The 19,537-nt window shown below is 40.6% G+C and overlaps 1 protein-coding gene and 1 pseudogene across 1 annotated transcript; one reads left to right on the forward strand and one right to left on the reverse strand.

Moving 5' to 3' along the window:
* Positions 1-617: 617 nt before the first annotated feature.
* Positions 618-1,816, reverse strand: LOC149846498 (prohibitin-3, mitochondrial pseudogene; annotated as a pseudogene).
* A 12,908-nt stretch (positions 1,817-14,724) lies between these two features.
* On the forward strand, positions 14,725-19,537 carry LOC149846499 (uncharacterized). The gene is made up of 2 exons (XM_089998032.1): positions 14,725-14,940; positions 19,382-19,537. Exons 1-2 carry the CDS (start codon positions 14,725-14,727, stop codon positions 19,535-19,537), a joined length of 372 nt encoding a protein of 123 aa, XP_089854158.1.

The following is a 19,537-nucleotide window of genomic DNA, read 5'->3' on the forward strand; positions in this document are numbered from 1 at the left end:
TGGAGATGATAGGAAAGGATATGAATGCTTTGAACCTCACCGAGGACATGGCGTTGGATAGAAATGATTGGAGGAAAAGGATTCATGTGGAAGACCCAAAATGAATTTCTTTTTTGGTTCATATCGCTGACCCCAATTGTTTTGGGATGAAGGCGTAGTTGTTGTTGTTGTTGTTGTTGTTGTTGCACTATATGTTTCAGCAACTACTATCAATATCAGGCCACAACCACTAGTGTCCAAGTTTGTAGAATGTTGGGATTCTTCAATCATCATCTCAAAACTTGCCCTAAACTTTATCATACTACAAAACCAACAGCGCAATTACATTGGAATGTATGGGAAGGAAATAAACACAGGATTCCAACATACATAAAATGCATGGGAGAACAAGAGTCATTAAGTTGATTGATCAATTCAATAAACACCCAAATGAAATGGATAGATAGAATATCATCCAATTCAGAATAAACAAAACTTCACAGTACAACCTAGCAAAACAAATCAAAATATAAGGCCTCACAGATGGTCACCCACATACATTCCATATCAACAGAATTCATTCTGACTGTGCAAAAAAACCATAGTTAAAACTGAAATTAAAAGCGGCTGAATCAATGTAGTTCAATATAGTTTATAAGCAAATATTAGAAGAGATAAAAAAACATCAATTTTGTTATGTATTATTCATTTTGATCCTGCCCTTCATCTTTCCATCACCACAAGAATAAGGAAAGGAAATTTCAAAAATGGCAATCAATTCGCAGTAAGGTTACCGAGAAAGGCAATCAGGGAAAGCGACAGAGCAAAAAACGAAGAGAGAAGGAAAAAGGGGCGAATCGAAAAGGAACAACGGCCAGCTCCTCCGCCCATCCCGGTAGCCTAATTGAGCCCCAGCAGCATCCGGTTCCCGCCGGGGAGGTACGCGACGTTGGGCGACTTGGCCAGCGTGGCCGCGACTTCCCTGGACGCCTCGATCCTCCTGAGCTCGATGAGCCCCATCCCAGCGGCAGCTGTGGCGTCGGAGATGAGCCTGGCGGCCTCGCTCTCGCCCTCGGCGCGGATGACTGCAGCGCGGCGCTCCTGCTCGGCCTTGGCGACAACGAACTTGGAGCGCTCGGCCTCCTGCTGGGCGACCTGCTTCTGCTCGACGGCCCTGGAGAACTCGGCGCCGTAGGAGAGGTGGGTGATGGCGACGTCATCGAGGACGATGCCGAAGTCGGCGGCACGGCTGGTGAGGCCGTCGCGGACGAGGGCGGAGACGTGGGGGCGGTCCGTGAGGAGCTGGTCGGCGTTGAACTGGGCGACGACGGCCTTGAGGACCTCGTTGCCGATGGAAGGGAGGACCTTCTCATCGTACTCGAGGCCGAGGGTGGTGAAGATGGAGGGGAGGCGGGAGACCTCCGGGCGAGTGAGGACGCGGAGGGTGAGGCTGACCATCTGGAGGTCCTTGGTGCCGGAGATGGAAGAGAAGGTGTGGGGGCGAGTGCGGACGTCGAAGACGTAGGGCCTCTGAAGCCAGGGGACAAGGAAGTGGGTACCCTCGCCGACCGTCTCCTCTAGGACGCCGCGGAACCGGTCGAAGAGCACCGCCCGCTCGCCGCCGTCCACCGTGTAGAGCGACGCGCCCAGCAGCGACGCCCCCGCGCCCAGGCCGATAGCCGCCCGCGCCAGGTTCGTCAGGAACGACACCGCCGCCTGGTTGCTCCCCATCTTTCCTCCTCCTCCTTCTTCTTCTTTTTCTTCTTCCCTCTCTCTCTCTCCTTCGCCTTGTTAAACCCTGAACCCTAAAAATGAGGGAGAAGTAGAAGAAAGGCAGTGTTGTACTGCAAACGCCAAGAGGGACAGGGATGATGGTCTAATTTTACGGAAAATTACGACAGTGATTTTGTATATTACGGAGATGCCACTATCTTTTCTTGCTCCACACGAAGACGGGCGTCGTGAGCTATGACACAAAGACACGTGAACATGATGACGTGTGACACATGTTCGACTTGTGGATCTTTGGGACAAAGAGAAAAGGGATTTTTTTTAAAAAAATTTAAATCACAAAAACTATTTTTATATAATGATGTTAAAAAGTACGTTTTTATTAAAATAATATTTTAAAACATAAAAAACTAATATTAAAATATTGTTTGTGCGTGCGAGTGTCCGTGTTGTTTCACTTTTCGTGTCTATGTGACACTGGTGGTGGTGGTGGTGGTGGTGGTGGATCTTTTGCAAAAAATGTTTTTTTCTTGCAAAAGTCTGTTGTCCATTTTCTTTTGAAAAAACTGGTAGCTTATTATTATGTGAGCTTGATTTTTTGGGTTCCAATCAGTGTTGACGTGAAATGTTGGCTTGTAAGTATGAAAATTAGTTGGCAAGCAAAGCTAGCGCGATTAGGTCTCTGATCATTGGGGTGGTTTCTTCGTGTAAATATAAAAAAACACAAAAATTAATAGTGCAGAATAGCAACTGGCTATGAAAATTTTGCCACTTTTACTAAAGAGAAGCCACTTTCCGATGAAAATGACACCAAGGGAAAGCTATTTCTCATGAAGAAAAGTGAGAGAACTCATTTTTCTCTTGCATTTATTAAGCGGATTCTATTTAGGGCTGTCAATGAGTCTGGTTTGTACCAGTACCCGACCCAACCTAAACCTGAATTGCTGGGTATAGGATATTTGGCGCAACCTTAACCTGACCAGAGAAATATGCTGGCTGGGTTTGGTTTATGATGTTTGCCTAAGTATACAACATGACCCTGCTTTTTTGCCGGATACCTTACCTCCTCAAGTGTTATATACATGTATTCAGTAAAAAATTCTGAAATTTTGCAGGTTCCGTTGGTGTTTCCTGCAAAAACAATTATAGAAAACATACCTGATGATGTCATGGTGTGCGAATGCGGATGCTGGATGAGTTCGGCATTCTCCTCAGTCGATCGATGCTCACGATGAGCCCAGGCCTTAGGTCGATGATGAGCAGGACCCTTTACCACAAAAGCAACAGGACCCTTTACCACAAAAGCCTTACGTGGTATTTGGGCTAGGCTAATTGCTATAAATCTCTCATCATATTTAATGGCAGCCTACCCCTTATATAATGAGAGAAATAGGCAATTACGTGAATGTGGTCTTTCCACATTCACGTAACTCCCACCCACTAACCCCATTATGTAGCCCACTAATGGTGTCAAACCGGGTCACCTTGCGGGTTGAATCTAAACCCATTGTGTTTAACATTCTCTCATTTGACCCATTGACACAAAAAGTGCATTAAATTGAGGTTTATACCGTTATCTCGATTTAATTTTTCATATGGGTTCACATACTACCCTTTATCACAATGATGAAGCATATGAGTCAGGGAGATGAACACTTCTTTATAAAATATCATATTTCTATGTACTACACTATAATTCACCTTCGGTGCTTAAGCATGTTGAAATTACTTTTATGAATATGTTGGTCTCTTACCTATTCTATTGATCTTTTAATATTGTTATTCTGTTATTCTCTCTAACCCATATGAGAGATTCTTTATGCAAAATCAATAATTTACGAAGTCATAGATAATCAAATTCATATACACAAATATGATTATATAATGTATTGTCATACATCAGAAGAAATAAAAAAGACTCACACTACAACAAAGCAGTAGATTAGCGACGACCACATTCCGTCGCTAATCCGTCGCTAACATGGTTAGCGACGGATTAGCGACAATGAGGCAACAGTATGCTTACGTCGCGAATATTTCTACGCTAACTGGCGACGAAATTATTCTGTCGCCAGGTCCATCGCTAATTGCGACAGAATAACGAGCGCTATATTCCGTTGCCAATCCGCCGGTACTAAACGGCGACCACGTCTTGGCGACGGATTTACTTCCGTCGCTAGATTAATATGAATAGCGACGGATGGTTCCGTCGCAAATACGAAAAAAAATTAAAAAAAAATTTATTTGAAAATTAAATACCGAACAATTTCTATTTCCTGTACAATTTATATTTCCTGTAAATAAAAAACAAACCACACAAAAAATTTCATATAACAAGAATCTACAACAATTAATTGTTCCACCTTAAAATTAAGAAGTTTAATTATTTACAATTCAACAATTACAATTAGGAAACATAAAAAAAATAGAACTTCTTCAACACAGTCCTCTAATCATCGCCAAGATTTTGTTCGTCTTCTTGTTCATTGTCTTTATCTGTCCCTTCAGCTCCACTACGCTGATTATCGCTAGCAGCCTACACAAGAAAAGAACAGTCAGTATTGATAAACAAAATATAATGAAATAAATTACACACTATATGTGATTCTATCATGTGCTCATGTGTGATCTAAGGCAATAAAAAAACTCTATATGTGATTCTATCATGCTCATATGTGCTCTAAGGCCGACAAAAAGTTTTATATATATATATATATATATATGTGTGTGTGTGTGTGTGTGTGTGATTCTATCATGCTCATATGTGTGCTAAGGCAGTCAAAAAATTGAATATGTGATTATAGCATGTTCATATGTGTTCTAAGGCATCTAGAAAAACTCTATATGTGATTCTACCATGCTCAGATGTGTTTTAAGGCAGGCAAAAAACTATATATGTGAATCGATCATGCTCGTATGTGTGCTAAGGCAGTCAAAAAATTGAATATGTGAATATAGCATGCTCATATGTGCTCTAAGGCAGGCAAAGCAAAAAAAATTATATGTGATTCTATCATAAATGATATATAGCATGTTCATATGTGTTCTAAGGCAGTAAAAAAACTCTATATGTTATTATAGAATGCTCATATGTGTGCTAAGGCAGTCAAAAAACTGAATATGTGATTATAATATGATCATATGTGTTCTTAGGCAGTAAAAAAACTGAATATGTGATTATAGCATGCTCATATGTGTTCTAATGCAGTCAAAAAAACTTTATATGTGATTCTATCATGCTCATATGTGTTCTTAGGCAGGCAAAAAAACTTTATATGTGATTATATCATGCTTATATGTGCTCTAATGCAATAAAAAAAACTCTATATGTTATTATAGCATGCTCATATGTGCTCTAAGGCAGTCAAAAAACTGAATATGTGATTATAACATGCTCATATATGTTCTTAGGCAGTCAAAAAACTGAATATGTGATTATAGCATGCTCATATGTGTTCTAATGTAGTAAAAAAAAACTTTATATGTGATTCTATCATGCTCATATTTGATCTAAGGCAGACAAAAAAACTTTATATGTGATTATAGCATGCTCATATGTGCTCGGACCAGGGATCAACAGAGACAAGAAAAGATTTGGACGTTTCATACACAAGCTTGGTGGAAGGTTGTATGGAGTTACAAATACTGGCCAGCATGAGTATGGAGTTGATCTACCCCCAAATGGATTAAATCCATCTGTACATAGACCGAGTCTAACATTTCGCACTTCCATTGCGAAGTTCTGATGAGTACGATCAAAGTGCTTTCAAGCTTCAGCGTCAACAGGATGCGTGATCTTGTTTTCATCGTGTCGAACTTTATTTGCATGCCATCTCATGTGTTTAGCTGTCTTTGAAGACATATATAATCGCTGCAATCTAGGAGTGATAGGAAAGTAGCGGAGCGACTTGTATGAAACTTCCTTTGATCTCGTGCTACCATTGCCTCTTGTCTTTGGCTTGAACCGAGGATGCCCACATGACGGGCATGATATGTCGTTTTCCTGCTCCTTGAAATACAACATGCAGTGATTTGGACAAGCATCAATCTTTTTGTAACCCATACCTAGAGCGTTGACCATAACTTTCGCACGATAGAAATTTTGTGGCAATTTCTCATCTTTAGGCAACATACTCTTCACAATCATGCACAAACGGTCAAAACATGATTGACTCAAATTATACTCGAACTTCAAATTCATTAGTTGAAGAACTGCAGACAAGATAGTGTGACTCTCACAACCGTTCCAAAGTGGCTCATCAGCATCTCTAAGTAAATCATAAAATCTACTAGCTGCATCGTTTGGTGATTCTTCATCTATGGCAGTTCTTACATCACTAGAACTCATAGCATAACCCAGTTCTGTTCCTGCGGCATCAAATATCAAATTCGTATATGGATTATCGTGCACCACATTCACCCGTGCATCAAAATCGTTTCTAAATTCTTCTCCATGAAACATCCAGTTCTGATAATCACTCACAAAACCCTTCCTGTATAGGTGATGTCTAACGCCATGAGGTTCTACAAATCGATTATTCTTACAAATCTTACAGAGACACCTAATCCGACCTGTGGGATCTACTTATTGACACTTGCCATTGCAAATTCAATAAAACTGTCAACACCATCCATATATTCATGCGATAACTCATTGTCCACTATCCTATGGTACATCCATTCACGATTTGCAGTCATTTTGTCGTATGATGTTGCAAATAGTATCCTAACCAGTTAAAAGAGAACCATCAGAATGCTATGATGAAGAAAATATCAAATTTATCATGCAATATATGATGTCATACAATCACAAGAATTATGATGCATGCATTGATAACTTAATATTTTCATGTGCAAACTATTCATGACACGATACATTCATTTGAAGCGTGCTTTCAGTATACAATTTCACATGGTAGACATAATCAAATTGAAAGTAACTACATGTAAGCATGGATACAATCACATCAAACATTGCAATACATCGAAATAATTCATATCAAACAAATCTCAAACATGTACCTGCAGCAAACACACTTCAATATCCCACTAACTACTACCATGCCTAGCATGGACTCCGTACTCCAAAAATAAAAACACTTCCATATTCATACATTAAAATCATGCTCAACAAGATCTCCGAACTCCAACAAAGCAGTCCTAGATATCAACAACTAAGTGAGTGTGTGAACAATAAAGTGTTACATTCAATAAGTTAAATAACATGTGATGCGCTTGCATCACTTACTCACCACGGGTATTTACCCGATTTGCATTGTTTTTGTCACTTACTTACCACGGGTGGCGGGGCACAAGCGAGTTCCGTTGAGAAATCTGCAAAAAAAAAAAATGATTTTTAAAATGAAGTCACCATGAAAAAAAAACCTTTCAAACTTAGGACAATAGGATCCTGCCAACTCATCCTTGGGCGAATATGGATCCACGAATATCATATTTGTAGGAATTGTGACTAAATTTGCTAATGGGCAGCGCCGTTTGAAAAATGAGGTGTGGAGGGGGCCCGCTGAGCATTCAACGGGGCTCAGCTCTTGTGGAAGATTAGTTGAGGTGGCTCTGGAGATTGGAGGCACATGTAGGTGACTCCAATGAGGCTCCGACGGACATGGGAGAGGCTCAGGAGGCTGTGGATGGAGATGTGTGAGGGTTGAACTCGAGCGCAACGAAGGAGAGGGTGCAATGGGAAAGGGCTTTTCCTTGCCGGGGTCGACCCCCAACCGGACACGACAGGGGGTCGACCCCCTACCAGGGTTGACCCTCGGCCGGACACGGCAGAGGGTCGACCCCCTACCGGGGTCGATCGCCTGGCGAAGTCGACCCCCTGCCGGAAAACGCAGGGGGTCGACCCCCAATCCATTTAACGGTGAAATACTTGTGGTTGCTCCGGGCGGCGGCGGCGGCAGCGGAAGGTTGACGGAGATCGACTTCCGGTGAACGGTGGGGGCCGGCAGAGAGGTCGACGGGATGGATAGGGCGACCGAAGGAAGAGGGCGGCGGGCGGGAGCAGCGAAAGGAGAAAGGGAAAAGAGGGCTGGGATTAGGGGTAATGCGACATTTAGCGATGGCTTAGCGACGGATTAATTCCGTCGCTAAGCCATCGTAATTCAAAAAATAAAAAAGGCGACAGAAAATATTCCGTCGCCTAGGCCGTCGCTATGTTGCGACGGAATTTTAGTCGTCGCAATTCCGTCGCTAACTGCCGTATTTATTGCGACAAAATATTCTCTCGCACAATCCGTCGCTACGTAGCGACATATTTTGCGAGGGAATATAATCTGTCGCTAGTTTCATAAAATTCTCCAAATATAGCGACAGATTCATTTCTCTCGTTAATCCGTCGCTAAGTAGCGACGATATAACTCCGTCGCTAATCAACTATTTTTTTGTAGTGTCATCCCCTTTACAAGTTGTAAATACAATATCGATGCTAGCCCTTTAGTGAGGAGATCTGCAATCATTTTCTTCATCCCAATTGTATCAATACATACCAAATGATTCTCAATCATTTCTTTAACAACAAAATATTTTAACTCCATATGTCAACACGATGTTGAGCTCTTATTGTTATTTGAAAAAGACACGACTGCTTCATTATCACAAAAGATCTTTAGTGGTCTCTCAATAGAGTCCATAATACCAAGACCTATAATGAAGTTTCTTATCCAAATGGTCTGTGACAAAATCTTGTATAAAATCAATAATTTCTGTTATAATGAATTTCAAAAATTCTTTCATTGTTCTGTAGTGAGAGATGACACCTCAAATATTCTTAGTCACTCGCGATTGCAAAAGCAATAGGCTAAGATATTCGAACACTCCCACTTCTTATGAATATCATTTTAAGCGCTCTCACTTCTTATAGACATCCTTCAGAATGATTGTTTTATTCTCCGTATGAGTGAAAGATAAATCGCTCTATACGAGATTTATATTGAAAAAATAAATATGAGATCATTTATTATTCACCATTTCTGAGATAAGCATAGTTGAGCTATTATCGTTCCACTTTAGTGGAAACAACAATACTCATAATTGCTCCGTCTCTTCAATTCTCAAGGAATTGACTTCAGATGGTAAAACTAGCAGATCATGTAACAAGAGGCAATTCAACATTGTACCTTTTGGTATGAACACACTTCATGGGTTGGAATATACATTTATTATCACACCCTGTGTAAATTTGAAACATAACAACCTACCTTTGGGTAGAATCAATGTTTCAAAAATTCACACACAATCATAATAATGAATCTTAATATGGTCGAAAGAATTCACAATCAACACAACTCGGATCACTTTGGTAATAACATGAATTGGTCAATCAAGATCTTTTACCGAAAATATATTTGTATTATGGAGCATGCCCATGCACACATGTAAATGCATGTATATTCATCACAAAAACATAAGTTCATACTTCAACTAATATACATAAACTAATTGTCATAAATTTAATCATAATCTATGCTTAAAACCTCATGCATAACCCATATGGGTAAAACCAACATAAAACGCATGAATTAGCATGCATGTCATGCTTTATTTAGAAGAAACACTTTATAAAGCATGAAAAATAACAAAAGCATGCTCATATGGGTAAAACCCAAAGTCCTCAAGCAGGAACCGGTCTGAAAACACCCCGAACCGGTACCAAATATGAATAAAAGTTCATAAAAACCTATAACTGTATGCCAAAATCCCTGTATCTTCATATATTTATGAAAATCGAGTCTTAGCATCTCGGAACCGGTGAAAAATTAGAAGGAACCAGTCAAAATGGCTCTGAACCAATCCCAGAAAGGGTTGTATCGGTGTCTGATTCAGTTCAATTTAAAATAGTGTTTGGACCCTGCAGAAGCATGGGTTCGATCGTGTTCGAAATGAACCTGGGTTTGACCTAATCCGAACTGGACCCGATCTGAAATAGACCTGGATTTGACCTTGATCAGACCCAGACCCGGAACCATTATGGGTCCGGGTCTGATCCAATGAAAAATGGCAGACCCAATCCACCTGAAATGGGTTTGGATCGGGCCTGTTACTGGGTTATAAAGTCGGACCCAATTCGGCTATCAACATTAAAACAGAAACCCGAAGGTTTCTATTTTGCAAAAACTGAGAAACCTTTCAGTTTCTCTCTGCAGGTTTTTCGGTGACTCATGTCGCCGGCCTGCTCACGGCGGAACCCGCATCGACCCCGATGGCCTCCGACGATGCATCCCCTGGCGACAACCCGACGACAAGTAAGAGAGCCATATTTACTTTTTTTTTTATTTGTCACCGGAGCAGTCTGCCATTACCGGTGACCTGTGACGCCCCACCGGCAACCCACGTCCCTCCACGATGACCCACACCGACGATGACCTTATCATAGTCAACAGTCACCAGCGATGGCAACCGGCTAGGGCAAAAGCCCCTACGACATCTGAGATGAGACGTCGGTGATGCTGCCAGGCAGTCAGCGGCACCGGCAAGGCCGTCGTCTTTCACGAACCTCTCACCTCTCCGGCGAAATGCCACCGGCCGAAAACCCCACCCCGACAGCTAAAGTAGCAAACAGGGTTTTGAAAATGGGGGTTTTCAAAACCCTGGTTGCAGCACGTCTCCGAACGGATGCCAACTATTCGTCGAAAACAACTCCTCCCCTTTGACGACCACCCTGTAACCCAATGGCGCAGGGGTTCGTTCCTCTATTTTTTTTTTTATAAAACAGAGGGTCATCGGGACAGCAATCGCCACCGGCGGCCGGCAGGACAAGGCAACAGAGATCGTCAACAACCCTTGTTTGCCTACTGACACTGAATGTGTGACTCCCCCTTTGGCTTCGGTGAAAGTTGCGAAGGGGTACACAAGGATCCACAGACGAACCACTTTGAACGAGCATACACATATGCCAGCCCTATTCAATTACCTACAGACACCAAGAAAAATGACAACAGGCTTGAGTTTGCGTTAGCAGGCTCGAGTCTGCATCAATCGTCGAAAAAGCCAACTCACACCCATGCATAGCGGAAGCATGGTGGCCCATAACCGAATGTTGGCATTTCCTGCAAAAATAATTACAGAAAACATACTTGATGATGCCATGGTGTGCGAATGTGGATGCTTGGTCAGTTTGGTGTTCTCCTCAGCCGGTCGATGCTCACGATGAGCCCAGGCCTTAGGTCAACGGTGAGCAAAACCCTTTACCATGAAAGCAGCAGGACCCTTTACCACGAAAGACTTATATGGTATTTGGGGTAGGCTAATTGTTATGAATCTCTGGTCGACGCCCACTATGAGCCCAGGACTTAGGTCGACGGTGAGCAAAGCCCTTTACCATGAAAGCAAGAGGACCCTTTACCACGAAAGACTTATGTGGTATTTGGGGTAGACTAATTGCTATGAATCTCTCATCATATTTCATGGCAGCCTACCTCTTATATAATGGAAGAAATAGGCACTTACGTGAATATGGTCTCTCCAAATTCATGTAACTCCCACCCACTAACCCCATTACTTGGCTCACTAATGTGGCCCACTAATGATGTCAAACTGGGTCACCATATGGGTTGGACCCAAACCCATTATATCTTGTTTAAGATTTCATTTTTTGTGGCCTGGCAAAACCCGAACCGGACAATTTATTATAAGGACGGGTTTGGGTATATCGTGTAGCCTACCCATTGACAACCCTAATTCTTTTAAGTATTTTTTACAAAGACATATTTCTATTACATATTTGATGTTTGTTTCTCGCTCCTTACGGAGGCACTCTTTTATAGGAAATGACATGAAACAAGTGCCCTCATAGTAATACAACGCTTTGGATTATTTGTAGTGTTCTCTCACCTTTTGAGACTGCGCCCTTTCTATTCTCTGCTTCCATCTTATATTTTGGCAACCTCTAGTTGTTCGCTATCACTTTTTTTTCTACATTTGTTGTCTTGAATAATTGATAACAAAGGCAGTAAAATTATTGCTATCATAATGGGACATCTATAAGAGGATTTAAGGGTCAACCACAAATCAGATCAATGTAAGTTCAAACCTAGAGCACCCTTCTTATCCTTTAGATGCTGATCTTATATTTTCTAAATAATTTAAGACCATAATATTTGGCTATACCTTTATCTACCAACTAATAAGTAGCATTCACATGCTTGCAACCCAATTTGATGTTGTCCTTTTGATGAAATGGATCTAATACTATTTTGATGGAAAAGAAAGAATGTGACTGAATGGCTGGAAAAATAACATTAATAGTTGTTTGATTTTTAATTGGAAAAAACACCCTAGAATCAAATTCAGATCAATTTGTTTGTTTATTTATCTATTTTAGTTTTATTATTATTTCCTACGTAAGTGCTTATGTATATTTAATTTTATTGCATAATATGTTATGCAAAAAGTCAAAATCTTGAATTCAGCTTTCTCGATACTGAGCTTCGAGTCGTGGAGATTGAAACATGCTTTTGCTTTACCCGATTTATGTCAGATTTAACCCGACTCCACATCAGTTATCTTAAAATTATATGGATCCACTGCCAGAATTGAGTTGGGTCTCATAGTAAAAGCTCCAAAGCAGTTAGAATTTGACCTTCTACGGTACCAGATATGCTGAAAATGGGTAAAGCCTATTGTTTTATTGGATTAGACAAAATGAATTGTGTTAGACTGGATCCTTCGGGCTTGATTATATATGTTAGCTTACCTGATTCTGACAGGACCGAATCATATTTCTTTCAGAGTAGACTCAAATTGGAAACATATATTTTTTTGCACCAATAAATTTGGTACGGGTCTGCCTAACCCCAGCTTTCTCCTACGAAGATATTTAAAAAAACAGTGTACCAAAGAATGCTGGAAAAAAGAAGGAGAAATCATTTGGTGTTGGCCGTCTGGCCCTTAAAGTGCTTTAGCCATGCCCAATTGTAGGACCACAAACTACTGGTCCCAATTCAGGGTTGGGCATCGGGCCTGGCCGAGCTGCGCTCGCCAATTACGGATCCATAAGGGTTAGATGAGTCCGACCCAATCCGGTTATGATCAATTTCAAGCCAGGCTCGGGTTGGGCCTTCTAGGCCTGATGAATGAACAGGCCAGACCCTGTGTGTTTGCTTATTGAAATGTCCCCAGTTTGGGCCTGTTCAGTTAATCCTCGACCTACCCCCAGCCTGGCCCATTTTGACCGTAAGGTACCCAGCCCAATGTCCACTCCTAGGTCCAATGACTTCGGTCCTATATGCACACAGGAATCATCATTCAAAAACTAAAGTAGAGATTACATTTCTTGGGACCATGTCACAAATCATGTTCTCAGAAAAATCTGGTCAAAGAAAAGCTCCCCACTAACCTACTTTTTCTTCCTTTTTGAGAAAATCTTGAAAAAGTGTTGGTATGTAAAAAAGATATAAATTATATAATGAAAATCAATGTAGAAAAGTATTGTTATTGTATTTATGCCAAGACAAAAACATGATATTTTCAAAATATTGCCGATATTTACTAGTTACTTTTCAGATTCATTTCGAATCCGGATCCAAATAGTTATTTTTCTTCTGGATCTATGTTCAGACGTGGATCGGATCCAATTTATTATCAATTTACAAAATGACTGCTTCAAACCAAGTTTTACTAGATCCACTATCTGCTCATAAAAATTGGATCCAAATTCAACTTTACCTCATCGGATCTCGTCCAGCTCTGGATCCGTATCCGGACAGCCCGGATGGTATCCTATGCGTTTGCACCGCCCTAGGTCAGATTCTCGACCGACCGCCCGATAATCTCTCCCAAATGCATCCAACGGTCGAGGCCCGAGAGGGAAAGGTTTCCCCTTGATTCACGGGTCAGGACCCATCGATGGGTTTGGTTAAAAGGAGACGGACTTCATCCAGGTCGTCCATCACGATGGGCGTGGATCGCCATGTCCAATGAAACTATGCCACGTATTATAATGAAAGAGATCGGACGGTGAAGAGAGGGTCCGAAAACCTCGCGTGTCAGAAGCGGACCAGACACCGAACGTCGAAACGGTCACCCCAATGGCCCTCCCGCTCCGAGATGGGTCCCACGATCCAAGTTCCGAAATGTTCTTACTCCAGGGCCTTTTCCAAATCAAGAATATCCGAAACACCCCTCTGCTTCCCACAATTCCATACTTACGCCTCATCCCAACAGAAGTCAACAAAACTATCCCAGTTTTTAAACACGGATCAAATCATTTGAAATATGATGGGTTCCATCATGCGTTCAATCCTAACCATCCAATCAATAGCTAAATGGTTAGGATTGAATGTAGGATTCCTCGCCATCCAATCAACGGCTAGATGCTTAGGATTGAAGGTGGGATGGAACCCATCCTATTTCAAATGATGGGATCAGTGTTAGGTTTTAAATTAATGGTTGGATGAAAAGGCTCTTTAGAGCAATTTGGTTTCACTCATCCCCCATCTTCGTACTCCTCCAAATCTTATTGATGTAAGTTTTTTCCATCAAATTCTAACCATCATCATAGATGAATTCAGCATGGTTGATTTGACAGGAATCGACCCTTGGATGTACTATTTAATGAAAAAATATGATTTTTTAAATCATAAGATTTTGTAATTGTCAACTATTGATTTTTGAATTGCCAAAAAAAAACATCCAAACAAGTCAGATTTCAGTGATTCAAGTTTTGGATCTTTACCAATAGGGATATTTCCGTCATTTGAAATTTTATTCAAATGAAACATACTTTTCATGAAATAAGGGAAGTTTGGTAGCTTTTCTGTAATTAACTCCCCAGTCACTCCCTGAAAAAGCGTAAAAAAGTAGAAAGTAAATGAAAACAATGGCTTTATTTTTTTGAAGGATTTATATACATTCCTCAATTTTGTTGTATTATATATTTTCTGGAACGGCTTATACGATCATTTCATTCATGGTGGCAGCCGCAAGAGAGGGTTGGTAGCAGCAAACAGAACAGAGTTAGAGAGAGAGAGCGAGAGAGGGATGGTGAGGTACTAAATAATGGAGGGAGCAGAGCAAGAGCTAGAGAGGAGGAGCAGGTACCTGAGCTCCCTCATACAGAAGAAGAAGGCAGGGGAGCAGCAGCAGCTCAATGTCAGAGTGCGCGCCTCTGACATGCCCACCCACCTTCAGAACCGAGCCTTCAGGTGCGCTCGGGAAACGCTAGATGCCATGGAGAAGCTCGACAGCAAACGCCTCGCCCTTGCCCTTAAAAAGGTAAAAATGCTCTCCCCACCTGTCTCCTCTTCATCCTTCTATTCATTCCTCATCTTTCCTTTCAAATCTTCCATTTTTTTTTCCTTCATCCTTCAACCAAACTATGAGTAAGTTCGAAATCTTTAGTTGAGTCTTTTTCTTTTGTTCTTTAGATGGTGATTCCTTTTGTTGGTTTTCGCTTTTTCTTTTATAGTGGTCCTTTTTTGTTGCATTGACTAGTACTCATACAGTGAAATGCATTCCATTTTGAGTTTTCTGGGTTTTTTTTATCTGTTCTTGGTTGTGCACAGACCCTTTTTATGCATGGGCTCAGTAGGTTGCTTTGAGTACTAATTGTTTGTTTTTGGCCTAGTAAGCAAACTTGGTAGTTGGTACTTTATTTTGTGCTAGGTAGATGAAATTTTCAGATGGGTGTGGTCAGATTTGATGTTTTACTCATCTTAGTGTCCTTATTATGTCAAACTGATGTAATAAACGTAGTCGGTTAAAGTGAAGCAATCTTTACTTTGGCCGTTTATTCTGTTCAGCCAAAACCAAAGGCGGATCTCAAAGGCATGATTTTGATTGTGATGTCACTAAGTATAAGAAGGAGAACCCAATCCTTTGAAACACAAGAAGAAGTAACACGAACTGAAAGTCTGAAACTGTTGGCAGTAGGCCTAGTTTGTGTGACAGATCCCTTGGGGTTTCCTATAAACCCGTAAAAACAAAAAAAAAAATCAAAATCTCCCAAGAAAATGGTTCGTGATTAGGTGCCATTATTAAAATTTGTCACTATGCTTGGAGCATGTATATCGGATCGTTCTTATCTCCATGGGAGAAAGGCGTTTGTGAGTAAAAGCCAGCGAGAAGTACTAGCCCTGAGCCATGCATGGACAATTTAACTGCTGCAGTGAAGCCATTACTACAATCAAGACCATGAATATGACCAGGCACTTTAGCAACTAACATGGCCTTGTAATGGGTATTTTGTCTCTTTGGGAGATGATCTGGAACATGGCACCCTATAGAGATCCTGCAAGTATTCCAATTTTTTTGGTGATTCAGGTGCATATATGACTGCATTCAAGTGCATGTCTCTATTTTAATGCAATCTTTAGCTCCCTTATGTATTTTTAGTGGCTCCAAGTTTCGTAGCAGGATGGATCATATTGAGATTTTGGCAGAAGGAAAGATAAACAAGCCCACATGCAATCTGTAATGGGTCTATACCCAAACAAAATGCTTCTCATCTGCAGACTCAAATTAGTATACATAGCGCTAACTTAATATTTACATTACAGGTATTACTAACTGTTTCCATTTGTGAAGAAGAAACTATTAATTACAGTTCTCCTCAGAAAAATAGACACCTTTTGTTCTCTTCGAGGTAAGTATAGCTTTTTTTGATATTTACTCGGAGAAACCGCCCCCAGGATCAGAGACCTAGCCATGCTGGCTCTGCCTGCCGTACTTACGATCAATGGCAATGTAAAACTTTGTGGGCTTACCCATTGCCCCCAGGGAGTCGCCACACTTCGGCTTGCGCAAGGGATGATGCCCATAGGATTTGAACCTAGACCGCCTGCCTAGCGGCCTAGGCCCCATCCCACTACGTCAAACCCCTTTGGGGCTAGGTAAGTATTGCTTGATCTCAGTCATCAGATGCTTCCTGTTTTCACAAAGAAAGTTCATTCTTTTCCTTGTTTTCACTATCTTGACTGATCAATCAAAGAAAGTTTGCTCAGTTTCTTGAGAATTCAAAGCATTGAATCAGGCTAGCTATGTCAAGAAGGAAGTTTAAAGTTGTCAGTGTGTATGCTTAAAAAGTTAAAAGTAATTTGGACTATTGATTGAACTGTAGGAAAGTTGGCATTTTGAACAATGTCAAGTTTCACCAAATGAAGATTCAGGAAACTTCCGACTCCTTGCTGGTTGGTATTGGTCATATGTCTCTGTCTTTCTTCACTCTATCACCCAATCTTATCTTAGTACATGTTTTGGATTCTAATGGCTACTGATGCTATTTTGCTTCGCTACTGATTATTATGTTTCACGCTTATCAGTTAACAAAGGTATCCCTTAGGATTGGTTTTGGATTTGCTGTGGAAATATGTCTTGTACCCTCATAGTCAGTATATGAAGCCTGGATATGATGAAAGATATCCTCAAAGGACCTGTTTAGTCTTAATCTTGAAGGCCTTCTTGTTGCTGCAGAAAAGATGTAAGATTTGACTCCTTGATGTGTATCCCATTTGACCTTTATGTTTCTTTTTGGCATACCTTTTGGGTACCATCCTTTTTACTTTTAACTTTTTCACTATTATGCTGCTGCTCTTTCATCCTGGCCTTGTTCAAGCGAATCAAGCCTAATACTGGACATGGCTGTTCATGTTTAAAATATAGCTCTTCTTGGACATCCCCGTTATGTTGGATATCCTTGCCCAAGAATCCAAAAACTACCTTCATGTGGAACAGCTCTCCTATAAATGAGAGAGCAGAAGAATGAGTGGGCTTACAGTCTTTTCTTGGACCCTGATTTCTGTTGTAAATGCATCATTTCCAGCTTTGTGCTGATTTTTTATGTAGTGTGGATAGCACAATTGGACTTCACAAGCATAACTGTTGAAAACTAGCAAAGAATGTTTAATTAAGTGTTGGAAGCTCTTGTGACCTGGCTTAAATGATAAAGATGAGTTCGGACAACAAGAATCGGGTCTACTACAACAGAAGATGCATTGAATCTAGAGTGGCATGTGGAGGGGATTTAAGAATTTGATGGTATCAAAACCTAATAAGAATATGAGGAAGCAATTATTATCAAGTATCTCAAACTGGTTCATCTGATGGGAAGGTCTAGAAGGCACCTTTGAGATTAGGTATGTCAAACGCTAGGCAGATGGAATAAAAAATGTGTCGCCTGTCCCAAGTTAACTAGGTCATTGTTTGGAGGCTGCAGGGTGCCTAGTGCTGGTGAAGTAGAGAACCTGCAAGCACATATGCTTCCGTCTTGATAGCTAGGCCACATTTAGCAATGACAAGTATCTCAAATAAGTTTTATCTGATGTCATGACCCCATAGGTGTTTCAGTCAAAAACTGGAAGTAGAGCTAATCACTGAAGAATAGTGGCTTGGCATTTTGGAATTGAATTATATTTTAGTGGAGAAGTCTCCTTGATATTGTGATATATATGAGGATCTTACATAGTAGTTGATTGCCTTTTTTTCTATTTGGATTTTGGTTTCATTTTTTCAAAAAAAGGATGTACATTTTTTTAAAATCAAAAGTTACATGGAGATTTACAGTTGTGTGGGCTTTTGTTGATCTGGTTACTTCTAGGGGCAGGGATGCTTGTAACTGGGCACCATTGTTTGCTTGATGACATTGTGACTATGTCTATCTGAAAAACAGAGAATTTAGCTGTTCGCAACAAATTTAACATCATCATTTCTGATTGATTCTTATGCATTGTAACTTCTCTGATTTCATCATTAAGTGGTCTTTGCTTTTCACCTTAGCAAAAACTACTGAAATCCAGATATGCTGCAGTTGCACTTTCAGGCACGTTAAAAGTGTTAGAAAAAATAGTTGAAATATATACTCAATCACATAAGGAATCTGCTTGGAGTCACGCATATGAGTGCTTTCTTTAAAGCAACATTTGCCCCTCTAGAATTGAGTCCTTAGTGCAATAGGGTTGACTGCAACTTTGCTTCCAAGATACAACCAAGCTAGTCCTTGCCTTAAAAACAACTTCAACTTGCACTATGGAGGCCGCCTAGCACGATTACCTTGAATAGCTTTAGATAGGAAAGGTGAGGGATGAGATACAAAGAATGAGAGCGAGAGATCTATATCACAAATGATTTGAGGTATATATAAGCTTAGGTGAATAAATATCTTAACAATCATGAATAAATGTCCAACGAATAAAAGTTTCAATGGTCATATCCTAATGGCTAGTGATTAACAGCCATCTCAATTAACTGTCAATGGTCAAGTAACGGTTAATTCAACTAAGAGCCTAACGGTTACTAAATCAACCTCTACCAACTAACTTAGAAATTCAAAGTCAAATCAAGCATGACCATAAGCTTAGCTTAGCTAGGTGGCTTGGTCAAAGACAAGTCAAACATGATCAAGAGTATAAGCTCGATCATAATTTTGAGACAATTCCTACCAAAAGTGTGTTCTTTTGTTATTTATATATGCTTATGTTTGCTATATGGATCTGCTACACATGATCTCAAGATATTGTTTATCAGGCACATGATGAACAAACCCACATTGGCTCAGTTGGTTCCTTGTTTCTGCTATTTACTCCTAAGTGCCTCTTAACTAGTTCTGATCCAAATGCCTGTCCCCAAGTGTCAAGAGATAGAAAAGCCAATCAGAGCTTTTGTAACAGACCACTTTATTTCTGAAGTATAAGCTATAAACATTGAAATTTGTTGGTTGCAGGAATTTGATTCATCATATGGTCCTGCCTGGCACTGCATTGTCGGCACGAGCTTTGGGTCATATGTTACACATACTACAGGAGGCTTCTTATACTTTTCCATAGATAAGGTTTACATTCTTCTATTTAAGACTGCTGTTGAACCCTTAGATCATTAA

Source organism: Nuphar pumila, chromosome 2 (assembly GCF_984573655.1).
Source record: "Nuphar pumila chromosome 2, dmNupPumi1.hap1.1, whole genome shotgun sequence".
NCBI lineage: Eukaryota > Viridiplantae > Streptophyta > Magnoliopsida > Nymphaeales > Nymphaeaceae > Nuphar > Nuphar pumila.